The sequence below is a fragment of the Salvelinus alpinus genome, chromosome 8, assembly GCF_045679555.1.
Source record: "Salvelinus alpinus chromosome 8, SLU_Salpinus.1, whole genome shotgun sequence".
NCBI lineage: Eukaryota > Metazoa > Chordata > Actinopteri > Salmoniformes > Salmonidae > Salvelinus > Salvelinus alpinus.
In genome coordinates this window covers 22,347,212-22,363,566 of record NC_092093.1, presented here as the reverse complement: position 1 = coordinate 22,363,566, position 16,355 = coordinate 22,347,212, and the positions used below count along the sequence as shown (strand labels likewise).

General features: G+C 43.5%; 2 protein-coding genes across 2 annotated transcripts; one reads left to right on the top strand and one right to left on the bottom strand.

Annotated features, from left to right (window-relative positions):
* Positions 1 to 759: 759 nt before the first annotated feature.
* tcp1 (t-complex 1) lies at positions 760 to 8,950 on the top strand. Its single transcript, XM_071413002.1, has 12 exons — positions 760 to 912; positions 1,691 to 1,776; positions 1,884 to 2,012; positions 2,426 to 2,523; positions 3,442 to 3,552; positions 5,493 to 5,674; positions 6,226 to 6,352; positions 6,683 to 6,858; positions 7,032 to 7,155; positions 7,371 to 7,563; positions 7,807 to 7,970; positions 8,524 to 8,950. The coding sequence occupies exons 1-12, from the start codon at positions 840 to 842 to the stop codon at positions 8,735 to 8,737; spliced, it is 1,677 nt and encodes a 558-aa protein (XP_071269103.1). The 5' UTR covers positions 760 to 839; the 3' UTR covers positions 8,738 to 8,950.
* Positions 8,951 to 9,029: 79 nt separating this feature from the next.
* Positions 9,030 to 15,143, bottom strand: acat2 (acetyl-CoA acetyltransferase 2). The gene is made up of 9 exons (XM_071413003.1): positions 14,883 to 15,143; positions 14,057 to 14,191; positions 11,821 to 12,002; positions 11,534 to 11,651; positions 10,815 to 10,958; positions 10,473 to 10,595; positions 10,075 to 10,229; positions 9,885 to 9,995; positions 9,030 to 9,796 (listed from the first exon to the last, which is right to left on the bottom strand). The coding sequence occupies exons 1-9, from the start codon at positions 14,929 to 14,931 to the stop codon at positions 9,626 to 9,628; spliced, it is 1,188 nt and encodes a 395-aa protein (XP_071269104.1). The 5' UTR covers positions 14,932 to 15,143; the 3' UTR covers positions 9,030 to 9,625.
* Positions 15,144 to 16,355: the final 1,212 nt, after the last annotated feature.

The following is a 16,355-nucleotide window of genomic DNA, read 5'->3' as shown; positions in this document are numbered from 1 at the left end:
AATTTAACCTTTATTTCACTAGGCAAGTCAGTTAATTAAGAACAAATTCTTATTTACAATGACGGCCTACCTACCTCAGCCAAACCCGGACCACGCTGGGACAATTGTGCGCCGCCCTATGGGACTCCCAATCACGGCTAGATGTGATACAGCCTCGATTTGAACCAGGGACTGTAGTGACACCTCTTGCACTGAGATGCATTGCCTTAGAACGCTGTGCCACTTGAGAACACAAGACTGTCATTACTTCTAGTTAAATAAAGGTTCAATAAAACATTTTAGGCTACTGATTACAAATCAAATGCATCACTATTATTTAACAATAACAATTGCACAGCAATCGCCACCAACACTATGAAGTACGCTGTGATGACCTTGGCCAAATGGACAATTGAATAAGCTCTCCCTCAGTCTTTACAATAGGATTTGACAGTTCTCTGTTGTCCTACAAATTGATACCATTTGTGGCATCGGTGGTCCAAAGTGAGTGTCATATGCACAGCCAACCAGTAGAGAGAACCCGCCGACCATGAGCAAGACACCCACAAAAAGGAACACGGATCTTTGAATGCTGGGAAATGTATTTCATCATATAGCAGTTGAATAAAAAGTGATACAAGTGATAAATGTATATCGCTATATACAGTCTTACGCATACATTGGTTTCGTAATGATTTTTTGTTGTTGTCCGATGCCATTATTGTTTTAAAGTTTAATCTTCTGGAACATTCTCGTCTATTCTCGGTTCTTAATCTTTACCCAGAAGCCCAGGTTCCCCACCGGTTTACCCATAGTTCATTACTTCGTTTCCTTTCTTCTGTCTCTTTAGCTTGTCCAAGATGTCGTTAATGGATGGAGCGTTAAACGTGTTCGGCACGAGAACGACCGGCGAGTCCGTTCGTTCTCAAAATGGTGAGCTATTTTGTTATCTCTTGTGTCGCAGTTTATGTCATTTATGTTTTAATCGGTGTCTGCGGGAGAGTGGCAGACGGAGTTCAATGGTTAGCCAACTAGCACTCCGCAGCACGTGCGGAAAAAAATATGCGTCGTTTCGCCTCCCTTTTCCTAAACTTGCAAGATATAACGTTAATCAACTAGCTACCTAAGCATATTGTGTTGCCCACATTAGTATAAAAAGCTGTATAATAAATCAATAATAGTTACATTATCTAACAGTATATTATAGCTAATTCGTCTAGGTAGGCTTGCTAAGTTGCTATATTAGCTAGCTAACGTTGGCTTGCTAATACGCATATGTCATTGGCGTTAGGGAGTCGCTAACGTTAGTTATTGTCTTGTAAATGCAGTTAGCTAGCTAACGCTACCAGCTACCTATCCCTGTGCGCAACATGATTTCCCCCCCCAAAAAATAGTTCCGAGGCGTTTCCCATTTTTAGTACCGTTCATTCATCCATCCCAGAATGAACGGCTATGCTAATGGGAGAGAGAGAACACTGTCATTGTCTTGACGGAGCGGCTGGCTTCGTCCACCCCTCCTAATAGAACTCACAGAACAATTTCTATCAGTTTGAATAGTTTCGGAATTGTGCTATTGTTTCTAGATTAGTAAACTTAATTGTTGGTAGTTATTTGTAATAGTTAGCTAGCTAATACAAGAACTAGTGTAACGTTAGATACTTTTTGAGGCAAGGGAATCAGCTTTGATTGTGTGCCCACGTCTCTTCTGCAGTCATGGCCGCATCATCCATTGCCAACATCGTCAAGAGTTCCCTTGGCCCGGTTGGGCTGGACAAGATGTTGGTGGATGACATCGGGGTAAATACTTATGGCCAATTACAGTCACCGCCATCAGTCTCATTGGATATGGCCTGTGTACCATTCAGATTGACGGAAGAAGTTCTTACAAATGCTCTAATGTTTAGGACGTGACTATCACCAACGATGGGGCTACCATCCTGAAGCTGCTGGAGGTGGAGCACCCAGCAGCCAAGGTGCTGTGTGAACTGGCTGAGCTGCAAGACAAGGAGGTTGGGGATGGGACAACTTCAGTGGTGAGTACTTCAACAGCTGCTCAGAACAGAGGGCAAGGGAAAGGAGCTGTGGCCACTGACCAGAATGTTGTCTGATATATTCCTACCTGAAAGACTTTTAAAATGTTAGATTTCAATTTGATCAAGTAAACATAATTTGGTGGAGGTTGGCCTGAACCTGCCTATTCACACTAATGGTTTAAATGACCTGCTTCCTGTTTTTAGTACCGCCCATCTGCCTCCTTTACAGATGTTCGGCTATGCTAACGGGATAGAGAGACTGTCCGTCATTGTCTGAAGGGGTTGGACGGCCTCCATTCCGCCACCTCTATATGAAATAACGGCACATTTATATATATATAAAAAAATCATCATCTTATTCATTAAATCATATTCCCTGGCTTATTCATGTCATTCTTTCCTTTGTTTTAAAGGTGATCATTGCAGCAGAGCTGCTGAAGAGCGCAGATGAACTGGTGAAGCAGAAGATCCATCCCACTTCAGTCATCAGTGGATACCGCCTGGCCTGCAAGTAAGAATCTTGCCACAGCCTATCCAATTTCCACACCATTGTTTTGAATATTATCTGCCTTTTGAGATCCTTTTCCCCTCCACTCCTGGTTCATTACTTTGTTTACAAGTACAGGGTTGTTTGCCTTTGTGTTGCCTGTTAACTGTCTCCAGAATGAATGTGTCAACCAAAGCATAAATTAACTCTAGTGGTTGTTTTTGGCCAAAGATGACACTCAAATCTAACTGCCTGTAGCTCAGGACCTGAAGCAAAAATATGGATATTCTTGATAACATTTGAAAGGGAACACTTTGAAATTTGTGGAAATGTGAAATGAATGTAGGAGAGTATAACACATCTGGTAAAAGATAATACAAAGAAAAAAACTTGTGATATTATTTTTTCTTCATCTTTGAAATGCAAGAGCAAGGCCATAATGGAGTCTAGGCGCGGTTTAGATTTTGGCCACTAGATGGCAGCAGTTTGACTGATCCAATGAACCATTGCATTACTTTTCAAAATGTTGTATCACAGCAGTTGTTCAAACTGTAGAACCCAGTTCCTACATTTGAATATAAAAATGAATTTTGTCAAACAAAACTATACTACATTTTATCTATGGGACCCTCAGGATGACTGAATGTAAGTACATTATTTACCTTCAGAGGTGAATGTATCAAACCAGGTGACGTGATAGTTTTTTGTTTTTGTGCACTCTCAAACAATAGCATGGTATTTTTTGACTGTAATAGCTACTGTTAATTTGACAGTGCTTTTAGATTAACAAGATTTTAAGCTTTCTGCCCTCATGAGACATGTATGTCCTGGGAAATGTTCTTGTTACTTACAACGTCATGCTAATCACATTAGCGCATGTTAGCTAACTAGCACTACGGACACACCGTTTCCGTAGAGGCTAACATCTTTCATTCCCACCAGGGAGGCAGTACGCTACATCAATGAGAACCTGACCATCGCAACAGATGACCTGGGAAGGGAGTGTCTGGTCAACGCAGCCAAGACCTCCATGTCCTCCAAGATCATCGGAGTGTATCCTTTCTTCCTGCTCACTGACTAACCTCCCCTTCCCATATACATATACCTGTCAAAAGTTTGGACACCTACTCATTCAAAGGTTTTTCTTTATTTTTACTATTTTCTACATTGTAGAATAATATTGAAGACATCCAAACTATGAAATAACACATGGAATCATGTAGTAACCAAAAAAGTGTTAAACAAATCAAAATATATTTGATATTCTTCAAAGTAGCCACCCTTTGCCTTGACAGCTTTGCACACTCTTGGCATTCTCACTGTATATCTGTCATTTGCCATAAAGGATCACATAAGTAGGGCTGGGAATTGCTCACGATAAGATGTTATCACGATATTTGGATGCGGATATGTATTGCAATTCTCACGCTTTATATTTTTATTCCAAACATATAGCTCAGTGTGTTGGCTGAAGAGACGAGAGCATAAAATAAGTTTTGATCGATTATGAAAATAAGTGCAGGAAACATGTTGGTTTACTCTCATGATACCACAACTTTGACTTCGATACCAGGTTTAGTATCACTATTTGATCCCAAAACGATACCACCATTTCTTTTTTGTATTAACCAGTCACAGAATGGCACTTGATCCAGACAGATCAACTCAGCTATTGCTCCGTTCAGTCATTGGTTGTCTGAGTTCGATATCATTACATTTGGGAATTGTTTTTTCACTTTTTAGGCAGCCATGTATGCATTAATTCTACAATCATCTAACACCTAAAACAACGGTAATGTATTTGAATGGTTAATCTCTTGATAAACTGGGTAAATCAAGTCTATTCACAACAGGTGAATGCATATTATTCAATAGGGGTGTGTGCATGCATTGAGTAATTGAGCTTGTTTTAGTTGATTTCACGGGGCTACAGATGACAAACAATCCCTTCCATTCACAACTTATTTTATTGGCAACTGCTAAGAACATATATTTTTTTAAGAGAAGCAATCTCTGATGAAAGTGTGTGCTGTCTCTAAGAAATGTGACTTCATTCATCACTAGTGGAAACCAGACAATGTGAATGGGTTCTGGTGGCGAGGGAGACTGAATTAATAACATTTTTGGTGACAGTCTGCTTTGAAATCAGCATTTTTTTGCGTTATAGTTAGCATATCACAAACAAAGTACTAGGGTAGTGAATTGATGTTTGCTTCAGCTGTAAGCTGGCAAGGAAATTTGGTCTACAATTAAAGCTGTAAGCTACCTGTATCAACTCTATTCACAATGTGTTTTGTCGTGTGTATGTTATCCCTAATTTCTGTTTCTGTGATGACAAGCAAGTGTAGAGAATAATTTTATCTAAACTGCTGTGAAATGTATTTTCATAACCAAAAATATTGTTTGAAGTTGGTATGCAAAAATGAAACTTCAGAACGGGAAGCATAGAAATGGCCCACATGGAACAGATCTACTGCTTCTTAGACTTGCTTTCAATGAGAATGACAGATTTATAACTCAAGTTTCTATGTGCATTTGGTCAGGTCGCCCAAAAAGTTACATATTGTAGTTTTAAAAAGATGGCGCAGGTACAGCCGACTAACGCTCTAGCAACAATTTTTTTTATTTTACAAATTGATAGTTGGAGTCAAAGTATCGACTAATACCGTCCAAAATAATTATGCGACACGTAACTATTTTTAATTGGATTTCATATAATGAAATGGTGTCTTGAGCTTCACGTCCTGGTAGCTTTGGTTGCGTTTCGGGCAGACTAGATGCCTAGGCATTGCGTCAACCAATGGTTGCATGCCACGTCATCTACTGTGTAGTCATTGCTATATATGTGGTTAGCTGATATGTTAACCTCTCCAGGCTTTGTAGGATCTGGCATGCGTCTGCAATGTAGTCTGGCAGGAACTACCATTGAAAGCCGTGAAATCCTACTTCCATCCTATAGAAAAGCTTGAATCCTTGACCGGTGACCCCCTCAGTGATGCAGACTTCTTTGCCAACATGGTGGTGGACGCTACTCTAGCAGTGAAGTTTGTGGATCAGAAGGGTGTGGCGAGGTACCCCATCAACTCCGTTAACGTGCTCAAAGCCCACGGACGCAGCCAGAAGGAGAGCTATCTGGTCAATGGATACGCACTCAATTGCACTGTAGGGTCTCAAGGTACATGTGTAAAACATTGTTGATGGTGACTGCGCCAGTTCTGTAACGGTACAACCATGAAATGACCATCTGATGCAATTGACAGACTCCCATTTAAATTTGCTGCTATGCTTGTTCTTGTTGCGTACGCAGTGATACGCGTGGGAGACAGAAAGCTGGCTTTGAAAAGTAATGGTTGCGGTGCATCTTGTATGAACTGTGGCACTATTTTTCTGGCCACACATGCCACCATAACTAGATTTGCTTGTTAGGCAGATCTATATTATAAAGATCTCGTGTTAATGAATGTTTTTATTGTAGTAGGTTAATCCTGGCTTGACATAGTAGTAGGCTAATATTGCAGATAGAAATGTCATGAATAAAGCAGCTGACATGATTCCTCATTCTCTGTCAGAGGCAGGTTTGCTCTTTGTAAAATAGATTTCCATCTGTACATTTCACATACCCTGATCAGTAAGGGGAATCAGTAATTGCGTGGGGATAGGTTTATCTTGACCAGGGTTAAGATTCTGTGTTCAATGGTGTGATGACTGGGTCTGGTCCCCCTGTAGGCATGGTGAAGCGTTTGACCAACGCCAAGGTGGCGTGTCTGGACTTCAGCCTGCAGAAGACCAAGATGAAGATGGGAGTCCAGGTCCTCATCAATGACCCAGAGAAACTAGACCAGATCAGACAGAGGTGCGTTGGACATGCCAAACAGGCTATTTGTACGAGACCTACTGTTTTAAAATCAAGTCTTGCCACATGCATGACAATGTAAGACTATTCCCATTTAAATTTGCTGCTATACTTGTTCAGTGGTGTTAGCAGTGATACGCGTGGGAGAAATTATTCTGCCCCAGAGTTCAGGCTGCAGCTCTTACCTGAGCTGTAATATGACTACTTTGGGCTGGACAACAGTTATTTTCTAAAGACAGGGTGATTTGTTCATGTCATCATGGCTTGTTGAGACATACACAGGGTTTGTACAAGAGACACAATGTCTTCATGTTGATTTTGCTGTTCCAGGGAGTCTGACATCACCAAAGAGAGGATTCAGAAGATTCTGGCGTCTGGTGCTAACGTCATCCTGACAACTGGGGGCATCGATGACATGTGCCTCAAGTACTTTGTGGACGTGGGAGCCATGGCTATCAGGAGGGTCCTCAAGCGGGACCTCAAACGCATCGCCAAGGCAACGGGAGGTAAGCTACAGGTTTTGTTTACCTTCATATAAATGTCATAACCGTTCAGGTCAACACAAGTTCTGAAACTTTTCTCTTTTTCAGTGATTGAAACAATTTTCTTAAAGCAACCATGTTTGTTTCCAGTTAACTTGTTACCCAGAATTGAGTATTTTTTTCTGTTTGTCCCTCAGCCACCATCTGCCCATCCCTGTCTAACCTGGAGGGTGAGGAGACGTTTGAGACAACCATGTTGGGCCACTGTGAGGAGGTGGTGCAGGAGCGTGTGTGTGACGATGAGCTCATCCTGGTCAAAAAGTAAGAACAAGAACTGAAGTCGACTTATTCTCATCTACAGTCATTTTGTGCTCGTGTACAACCTTCTTACATATCTTTACCAATGTTTTGCTATAGCACATTTATTTGTAACATTCTGTTCTTTTTTCTCTCTCCTTATCCCTTGTTACTATTCACGTCTCCATCTTTTCCTTTTCTCCTCCCTCTTCCCCTCTCTCCCTCCGTTCTTCTCTTAGTACCAAGGCCCGTACCTGCGCCTCCATCATCCTGCGTGGGGCCAATGACTTCATGTGTGATGAGATGGAGCGGTCCCTGCATGATGCTCTGTGTGTGGTTAAGAGGGTGCTGGAGTCCAAGTCTGTTGTACCAGGAGGTGGTGCTGTGGAGGCAGCCTTGTCCATCTACCTCGAGAACTATGCCACTAGTATGGTAAGGAAATAAACCTGGGAATCACTGCTTCTTTATCTCTGTCCTGATTGTCTAGATAGGATCAGAGGTATTGTTGCTTTTGAAACCCATCAAGTTTCATGTCTTGTTTCCATATGGGAAAACCCATTTTATTTTTATTTTTTTCAAAAACAAAAAAGATGTGAAGTGTCCTAAATGATTGGGGGGGAGGGGGGGGGGTTTATATTGTTTTGTGTGATCTGTGAATGTCTTGTCCATTCCCAGGGTTCTCGTGAGCAGCTGGCCATAGCAGAGTTTGCCCGCTCCCTCCTGGTCATTCCCAAGACCCTGGCTGTGAACGCTGCCCAGGACTCCACTGACCTGGTCGCCAAGCTCCGAGCCTTCCACAACGAGGCCCAGGTCAACCCCGAACGCAAAAACCTCAAATGGTCGGTGTGCTACATCACTAGATATGAATTTCAACATGCGTGTTTGTGTTGATGCCATTAAGTGAATGTTTTCTCTTCTTTTTTTTTATGCCATTGAGCTTGACATTCCCATTTTTAAATTTGCTGCTATATCTGATCAGTGGTGTATGCAGTGATACGCGTGGGAGAAAGCATGCTGGCCCAGAGTGGAGACTGCAGTTTTTCCTTGAGCTGTAATGCCACTACTCTGGCCTGGACATTTTGAATGTCACAATGGTTTGCGTATTCTGCGTTGGTATCAGTTCAACATGTTGTGAACCCAATGAGCTTAAGTTGTAGAAGTGCCAGCAGTTCAGCAGTTTTCAAAGCAGTAGCTCTGCATCCCAGCTTTCAAACTTTTGTTCAAACCCCAGTTGGAACTAACCTGATTCAGATTATCAACCAGCTCATTACTAGTCTGGTGCACTAGATTAGGGTTGGTAGCTCTCCAGGAACGGGGTTGGAGAGCCCAGTTCTACATTGGTGTGGCTGTGATGTATGTGTTTCTCATCTGAAGTTATCTTCTCCACTAAAGGATTGGTCTGGACCTGGTGAATGGTAAACCCAGGGACAACAAGCAGGCTGGTGTGTACGAGCCCACCATGGTGAAGACCAAGAGCCTCAAGTTTGCCACAGAGGCCGCCATCACTATCCTCCGTATCGATGACCTCATCAAGTTGTTCCCAGACCAGAAGGAGGGTGGGCCTTCGTACCAGGACGCCGTTGCATCAGGACAGATGGACGGGTAGACATTCCTGTAACTGGTTCTGGAATCTGCCCTGGGTTTCTTAGATCCCAAATGTGGTTCTGTTCCGCTTGGCTTTGTCTCTGTATTTATACATACAAGCTCTTGGCTGTTTCGTCATAGGTTGTGCACTTTGCTTGTTCCCATGTGGTAACCTGTTAATCTGGGAACTGTAATTGATTCTGTTGGACACTCAAATAAACCCTGATGGTCTGTATTCTGGTCTGTATTATTATAAAACAAACTTGTGGTTGTCATAGCAAATCAAACTATACATAATTTTGAAAAAGCACAAATTCAGTTAATCTATTCTGTATTGGAAAGTGGACAGGTAATACAGTACATTCATGCCTACAACAGGATACACTAAGTTACTGCAAGCTTACGCTGTCTTTAAGGAAGGCTGCTGTCTTAAACCACACGTTTACAGTATTAAGGTACATTGCTGTCATTCCATGAGAGAAAGAACAGGACAAACTGGAATGTTGGAAGGCTGAATTCTCATTAGGTTGGGTGTGAACAAGTCCAGTCATGTAAACCTTTGTTTAGCAGTTGATAGTTATTTGCTGATGGAAAAAAGACTAGCATATGTTGCCTATTGACTAGGTTCACACAGGCAGAAAGACTTGCTTCAAAACCTTATACGTTCCAATACATATGCTATGGAAAATGAAGGACCAGTATTGGATGGTGCACAATAGAGACCTTTGCTGCTTTCTTCACCTAATTACATTAATAATTTTCAGTGAAGTGAAGGAGAAATTAATTACCAATCTAATATAACCACCATTCACACCACTGCTGAAACAAGTTGTGTAATAAAGCATTCCAAACATTCCCTTTAGGACCAATAAGGTGATCCTGACTGCAGCATCTGTGTACTTGTATTCAGTCACACCCTTTCTACACACATGGCGATGCCCATCCCTCCCCCAATGCAGAGAGAAGCCACACCCCTCTGACCCCCAGTCCTCTGGAGCGTGTGCAGTAGGGTCACCAGAATCCGGCAGCCAGACATGCCTATGGGGTGTCCCAGGGAGATGGCACCCCCAGTCACATTCACCTACATAGGGGAGATAGACCAAAGATGTGGTGTTGCAACAATAGTGAACGCTGCTCAATAGTGTTGAAATAATGGTTCATCAAGTTACCTTATCTGGGTTGAGTCCAAGCTCTTTCACTACAGCGATGGACTGGGCAGCGAAAGCTTCATTTATCTCAAACAGGTCCACTTGATCCAGCTGCCAACCGGCCTTCGCAACCTGGTAAAGAATCAGTGAAAAATCTTTCAAATGAAAAGGGTTATTATACACATCGGAACATTTGCTGATTGGTTCTCACCGCTTTCCTGATGGCTGGGATAGGCCCAGTTCCCATGATTGCCGGGTCAAGGCCAGCTTGAGCCCAGGAGGTGATTCTGGCCATTGGCTTGAGGCCTCGCTTCTGAGCTTCTGATTGGCTCATTAGAACAGTTGCTGCAGCTCCATCATTTATACCTGAGGGAATACATAGCAATTAATATAACACAAAAAAATTAGTTTGACGGTCTGCAACTCTTGTGTATCCCACCTGAAACATTTCAAGGTCATGACCATGTAGAATCTAGACCACTATGCTAGGAGAAACAGCAGCCATAATAATGTAATTGGAATGGTCAACTGGTAACCTTCCAAAGGATAATTGAGTTGAGAGAGATCAGTGACATCACCGTGCGTCAAGGATGAGTGCCCCCTGCGTACCTGACGCGTTGCCGGGGGTGACGGTGCCGCTGCCGTCCTTTAGGAAGCAGGGCCTGAGTTTAGTCATGGCTTCCATGTTGCTGCCATGGCGAGGAAACTCATCTGCTTTCACCTCCACTGGGCCTGAGGAGAGCGGAACATTACAATATAGTTCATGAAACATCTACATTCGTAATAATCATTTTATAAAGCAGAGAAATAATAGGTGTTGGTCATCTAATTCACTTCTAAGGAATGGTGGTTAGCAATATAAGAACCATTGGGTCATACACCCAGCAGTAAGTGATTTTAACACACTTGAGGTCTCAGGGGGTTCATAAACCAGCACAACAGATTCCTTGCCTTTTCTGGACGGCACCATGACCGGAACAATCTCCTGATCGAAATGTCCTGCTTTCTGGGCAGCCTCGGTCCTGTTCTGGGATTGGGCGGCAAACTGGTCCTGAGCCTCGCGACTCACACCCCACTGCTTAGCCACATTCTCAGCTACATCCAGAAAACGAAGACAACATTCCCTACTGGATTAAGACACCCCAATGTTTCTCCTTATTGAACTGAAAAATATCAGTTACATTGTGTAATGGGAATATTTAAGATGAATAAAGTTCGTAATCAGTTAAGAGTCATTAACATAATGTTTAGCATATTTTCCTTTCTGTAATACACCTGATTTCCAGTGTTCTGTTTGTGACACAGGTTGATGGTCACTAGACCATGAATTAAACTCATATCTGTTGATAGTGATTGACGCCAGACGGGAGGTACAAGGACACAAGGACCCGAGGACACCGATTCTGTGAAACACTGATTCTGTAGCAGCTAACAACATCAATGTGTTTTGACTTCCTACAAGCCTCACGGGCTGGTGTTTAGGTAACACTTGGTGCTGTCTGATTAGAAAATAAAGGGCCTGTCTCCAAAAGGCCAGCTAGACATTTTCTCTGCTTTGGTGCAACCGGATTGATATGTGATTGATATTATCAGCGACTGCTCTCCTTTTGTTTCACCTGGAAACTCCCATTACACATTGATATCAATGACTCTGACTCTGGTCCCCTGACCTGTGATGCCCATGTGGTAGCAGTGGAAAGCATCAGTCAGTCCATCAGCGATGATAGAATCCTGCATGGTGGTGTCGCCCATCTTTACTCCAGCCCGCATCTGCACTGTGTGGGGAGCCTGGGGGTCAAAGGGGAAAGAGTAATTGCAGATTAATGGGGACATTTGGTAGAATGGTATTGATTTCACCCCATTTTTCTCTCACTTACACCCCCCTCCCTCTCTCGCTCACTCTCCATCATCTCTCATATCCCTCCTTCTCCCCCCATGCCTGCTCCCTCCATCTTACACGGCTCATGCTCTCCATGCCTCCAGCCACCACCACGGTTGACTCTCCAGTCTGGATGGACTGAACGCCCAGACACACTGCCTTCAGTCCAGATCCACACACCATCTGGCAGCTCCAGGCAGGCACTGGGTAGGGGATGCCTGCCGCAACGCTGGCCTGACGGGCTGGGTTCTGCCCATGACCTGGGGAGGAGAGGAGAGTAGAGGAAAGGATTGGGAGCGTGAGAAGTGAATGATTGCAAGAAAGATATCAGAGGCTTACAATGGCTAGTACACTAGTTCAGTGGTTCCCAACCAGGGGTACGAAACTCTAAATGCCATCTCACTGTCAACTGCGTTTATTTTCAGCAAACTTAACATGTAAATATTTGTATGAACAATACAAGATTTAACAACTGAGACATAAACTGAACAAGTTCCACAGATAGACTAACAGAAATTGAATAATGTGTCCCTGAACAAAGGGTGGGTCAAAATCAAAAGTAACAGTCAGAATCTGGTGTGACCACCAGCTGCATTAAGTACTGCAGTGCATCTCCTCATCGACTGCACCAGATTTGCCAGTTCTTGCTGTGAGATGTTACCCCACTCTTCCACCAAGGCACCTGCAAGTTCCCGGACATTTCTGGGGGGAATGGCCCTAGCCCTCACCCTCCGATCCAACAGGTCCCAGACGTGCTCAATGGGATTGAGATCCGGGCTCGTCGCTGGCCATTGGCAGAACACTGACATTCCTGTCTTGCAGGAAATCACGCACAGAATGAGCAGTATGGCTGGTCATGTCAGGATGAGTCAGGATGTCAGGATGAGCCTGCAGGAAGGGTACCACATGAGGGAGGAGGATGTCTTCCCTGTACCGCACAGCGTTGAGATTGCCTGTAATGACAACAAGCTCAGTCCGATGATGCTGTGACACACCGCCCCAGACCATGACGGACCCTCCACATCGATCCCGCTCCAGAGTACAGGCCTCGGTGTAACGCTCATTGCTTCAACGATAAAAGCGAATCCAACCATCACCCCTGGTGAGACAAAACCGCGACTCGTCAGTGAAGAGCACTTTTTGCCAGTCCTGTCTGGTCCAGCAACGGTGGGTTTGTGCACATAGGCGACGTTGTTGCCGGTGATGTCTGGTGAGGACCTGCCTTACAACAGGCCTACAAGCCCTCAGTCCAGCCTCTCTCAGCCTATTGCGGACAGTCCGAGCACTGATGGAGCGATTGTGCTTTCCTGGTGTAACTCGGGCAGTTGTTGTTGCCATCCTGTACCTGTCCCGCAGGTGTGATGTTCGGATGTACCGATCCTGTGCAGTTGTTGTTACACGTGGTCTGCCATTGCGAGGACGATCAGCTGTCCGTCCTGTCTCCCTGTAGCGCTGTCTTAGGCGTCTCACAGTACAGACATTGCAATTTATTGCCCTGGCCACATCTGCAGTCCTCATGCCTCCTTACAGCATGCCTAAGGCACGTTCACGCAGATGAGCAGGGACCCTGGGAATCTTTATTTTGGTGTTTTTCAGTGTTAGTAGAAAGGCCTCTTTAGTGTCCTACGTTTTCATAACTGTGACCTTAATTGCCTACCATCTGTAAGCTGTTAGTGTCTTAACGACCGTTCCACAGGTGCATGTTCCTTAATTGTTTATGGTTCATTGAATAAGCATGGGAAACAGTGTTTAAACCCTTTATAATGAAGATCTGTGAAGTTATTTGGATTTTTACAAATTATCTTTGAAAGACAGGGTCCTGAAAAAGGGACGTTTCTTTTTTTGCTGAGTTTAGAACCCCTGGGGGTACTCGACCCATCCACAGGGTGTAATTGAGAAGCCTCATGAGACCATAGGCTTACTGGGAAGATGCACATGAGGGGGTACTTTAGGGGAACTCCGGGCAGTGCAAAATTCCTTTGGTGGTACAGTAACCGAAAAAGGTTGGGAACCACTGCACTAGTTCACATGACACAGCACTGTTGTTATGAATATTACTTAATCTGACCATTCACACAAATATATTTTTTTAAATGTGTCTAATCCAGAGCAATTTACAGTAGTGAGAGCATACATTTTTGTACTTTATCATACTGGTCCCGTCCCCTGTGGCAATCGAACCCACAACCCTGGCGTTGCAAGCACCATGCTCTACCAACTGAGCCACATGGGACTATTAACTGATTAGCTAGCAGGTCAGCGCTGATAAGCAGCTATAATAAACGGACTGGGTTTCGTTCCAGGTGGTCTTTACCTGCTGTCAGAACGTGCCCCATGATGACTTCAGACACCGCCTCAGGCTTCAGGTTGGCTCTCTTCAGTACATCCTTGATCACCACAGAGCACAAATCTTGGAGGGGCACAGTTGACAGAGAACCATTGAAAGACCCTGTGAAACAGGAGAATAAAGTTGAGAAATAACGTTATATTCACTATCCACAAAAAGAGCAGGGCATTGATTGCTTTATAACTGGTAGCTGGGTTTTGAGAAATGCACTTGGCCATTGGTACTGATTCCATGGTGTGACAGCACTCTCCCACTGCATTACATCAGACAACAAGATAACAGACATTATCATCAACAAATGTATTGATTGATTCAAGGTTGCAAAGACACCGTCCAACTAAAATACGCCCAACCCCATTCATGGTTTGATCTCCAGCCTATCGCCAATACTGTAGCTGCAGGTCCATGGTACTATGACCAACAGCCAATCGCTGTTTCGAGAATCTGGGCAGAGGGTGAGGCAACCAATCAAGGTTCAGCATAAGCGAATCCATTGAAAATCCTGGTCAGGAGGTAGCTCGCGACAATGAACGACAGTAATGGTCTGTTCAATTCATAGGTTCAAAAACATTAAAACATGTTGTTGAACAAATAAGAACATTGTCAAAACCAGGACTGGAAAAATGTGAACGATCGTTCAAGGAACGTCAGCATCGCTACAAAACCAATCTCGTGTGATAAGGAAATGCAACAAATAAATATACATACAGGCAATTCTTATTGATACAGGTAGCCAGCTATGTTGAAAAATATTGCCTTAGTGTGGAATCAGACAGATTCGGTACTTATTTACCAATGGGGGTCCTTGCAGCAGAAACGATGACAACAGACTCCGTGTTCATATTGACAGCTAGCTGGTATTCCTTCAGATTTCACTGTGTGCTGCTCGGTCTCTTGTGTCTTCCGTGTTAGAGTGGCCTGCTTGCTATCTGTCTGAAACACTGAACTTGTAAATGGACTCAAGCATGTTGATTCATTTGAATGATAAAAGAGATCCTCCCTCGGCAACCAGCACGAAGATCCCTGGCAGTAGCAGGGACAGATATTTGACGAAAGCACCACCCAATGGCTAGGAGGACTTCAGACATGATTTTGGCAGCCACACAGGCTGTGAGGCAGTCTGTCTGTAGCTCAGTCTGTACACCATGCTGGCATCAATGGCGTACCACACACCCCCTGATGCCAGCATGGTGTACAGACAGACATTGCTTTCCCCAGATAGCATATGCTCACGTCATAAACCATGGCAAAACAAATTAGAATTACAGGAAATTATCTGGAAAACTAAAACATTTTCTTTTTGCATCATGGCAAAATGTGTAGAATAGCAGGAAGTGTTTTAAAAATGCAAAAAACCCAGCCACAAGGCACATTTTTTAGAATAGCTATAAAACTGCAAATTTTTCTCTTTGCTCCATGACAAAATGTGTAGAATTGTAGAAAGTTAGCTGTAGCTTCTCTGCTTCCCTACAATACAGGAAATAGTGTACAAAACATTATGAACACCTACTCTTTCCATGACAGACTGACCAGGTGAAAGCTATGACCCCTTATTGATGTCATTTGTTAAATCCACTTCAATCAGTGTAGATGAAGGGGAGGAAACAGGTTAAAGGAGGATTTTTAAGCCTCGAGACAATTAAGACATGGATTGTGTATGTGTGCCATTCAGAGGGTGAATGAGCAAGAAAAATATTTAAGAGTGTAATAAATATCATTTATTATAACACAAGCATATTTGCTAATACATTGTTATAACTAACTTCTTTCCAAACAGGGTTTCTCACAAACTCATAGCAGATACGGAGACCCACACACACCCAGAGACAGATGGCTGACACAGGCCTTTTCATAAAGACTGATAAGAAAAGGGGTGCCTGGTACTGCATATCACGAGAAACTGAGACACACACATACCCAAGGACAGAGGGCTGACGTAAACCTTTCATAAACACAGATAAGACAGGAACATTTACGCACACACAAAAACTCCTCTTCAGTATGAACATTTTACAGAGACACACAGAAATGTCAAAATAGGAACATCTACGCACACACCTAATCTCCTGTTTTAGCTGAACATTTCTGAAGACAAAGAACTCTACTCAGAGCCAATGGGACAGTGATACTGGCCTGAAGGAGACCTCGCCCAACTCATCAGAACCAACCAGAGGACCAGAACTTCCAGACTCAACCTACTTTCTGTACTGTATAAAATGTATATGCACTCTGTTATCTGGGCTTCTTTCGGATAGTTCCATTTGAG

Coding starts and splice junctions, on each gene's coding strand:
- tcp1 (XM_071413002.1), top strand. CDS start 840: ATGTCGTTAATGGATGGAGCGTTAAACGTGTTCGGCACGAGAACGACC. Junction 2,013..2,425: donor GGGATGGGACAACTTCAGTG/GTGAGTACTTCA, acceptor TTTGTTTTAAAG/GTGATCATTGCAGCAGAGCT. Junction 7,156..7,370: donor GAGCTCATCCTGGTCAAAAA/GTAAGAACAAGA, acceptor TTCTTCTCTTAG/TACCAAGGCCCGTACCTGCG.
- acat2 (XM_071413003.1), bottom strand. CDS start 14,931: ATGAACACGGAGTCTGTTGTCATCGTTTCTGCTGCAAGGACCCCCATT. Junction 9,996..10,074: donor TCCCAGCCATCAGGAAAGCG/GTGAGAACCAAT, acceptor ATTCTTTACCAG/GTTGCGAAGGCCGGTTGGCA. Junction 9,797..9,884: donor TTGGACTCAACCCAGATAAG/GTAACTTGATGA, acceptor TCCCCTATGTAG/GTGAATGTGACTGGGGGTGC.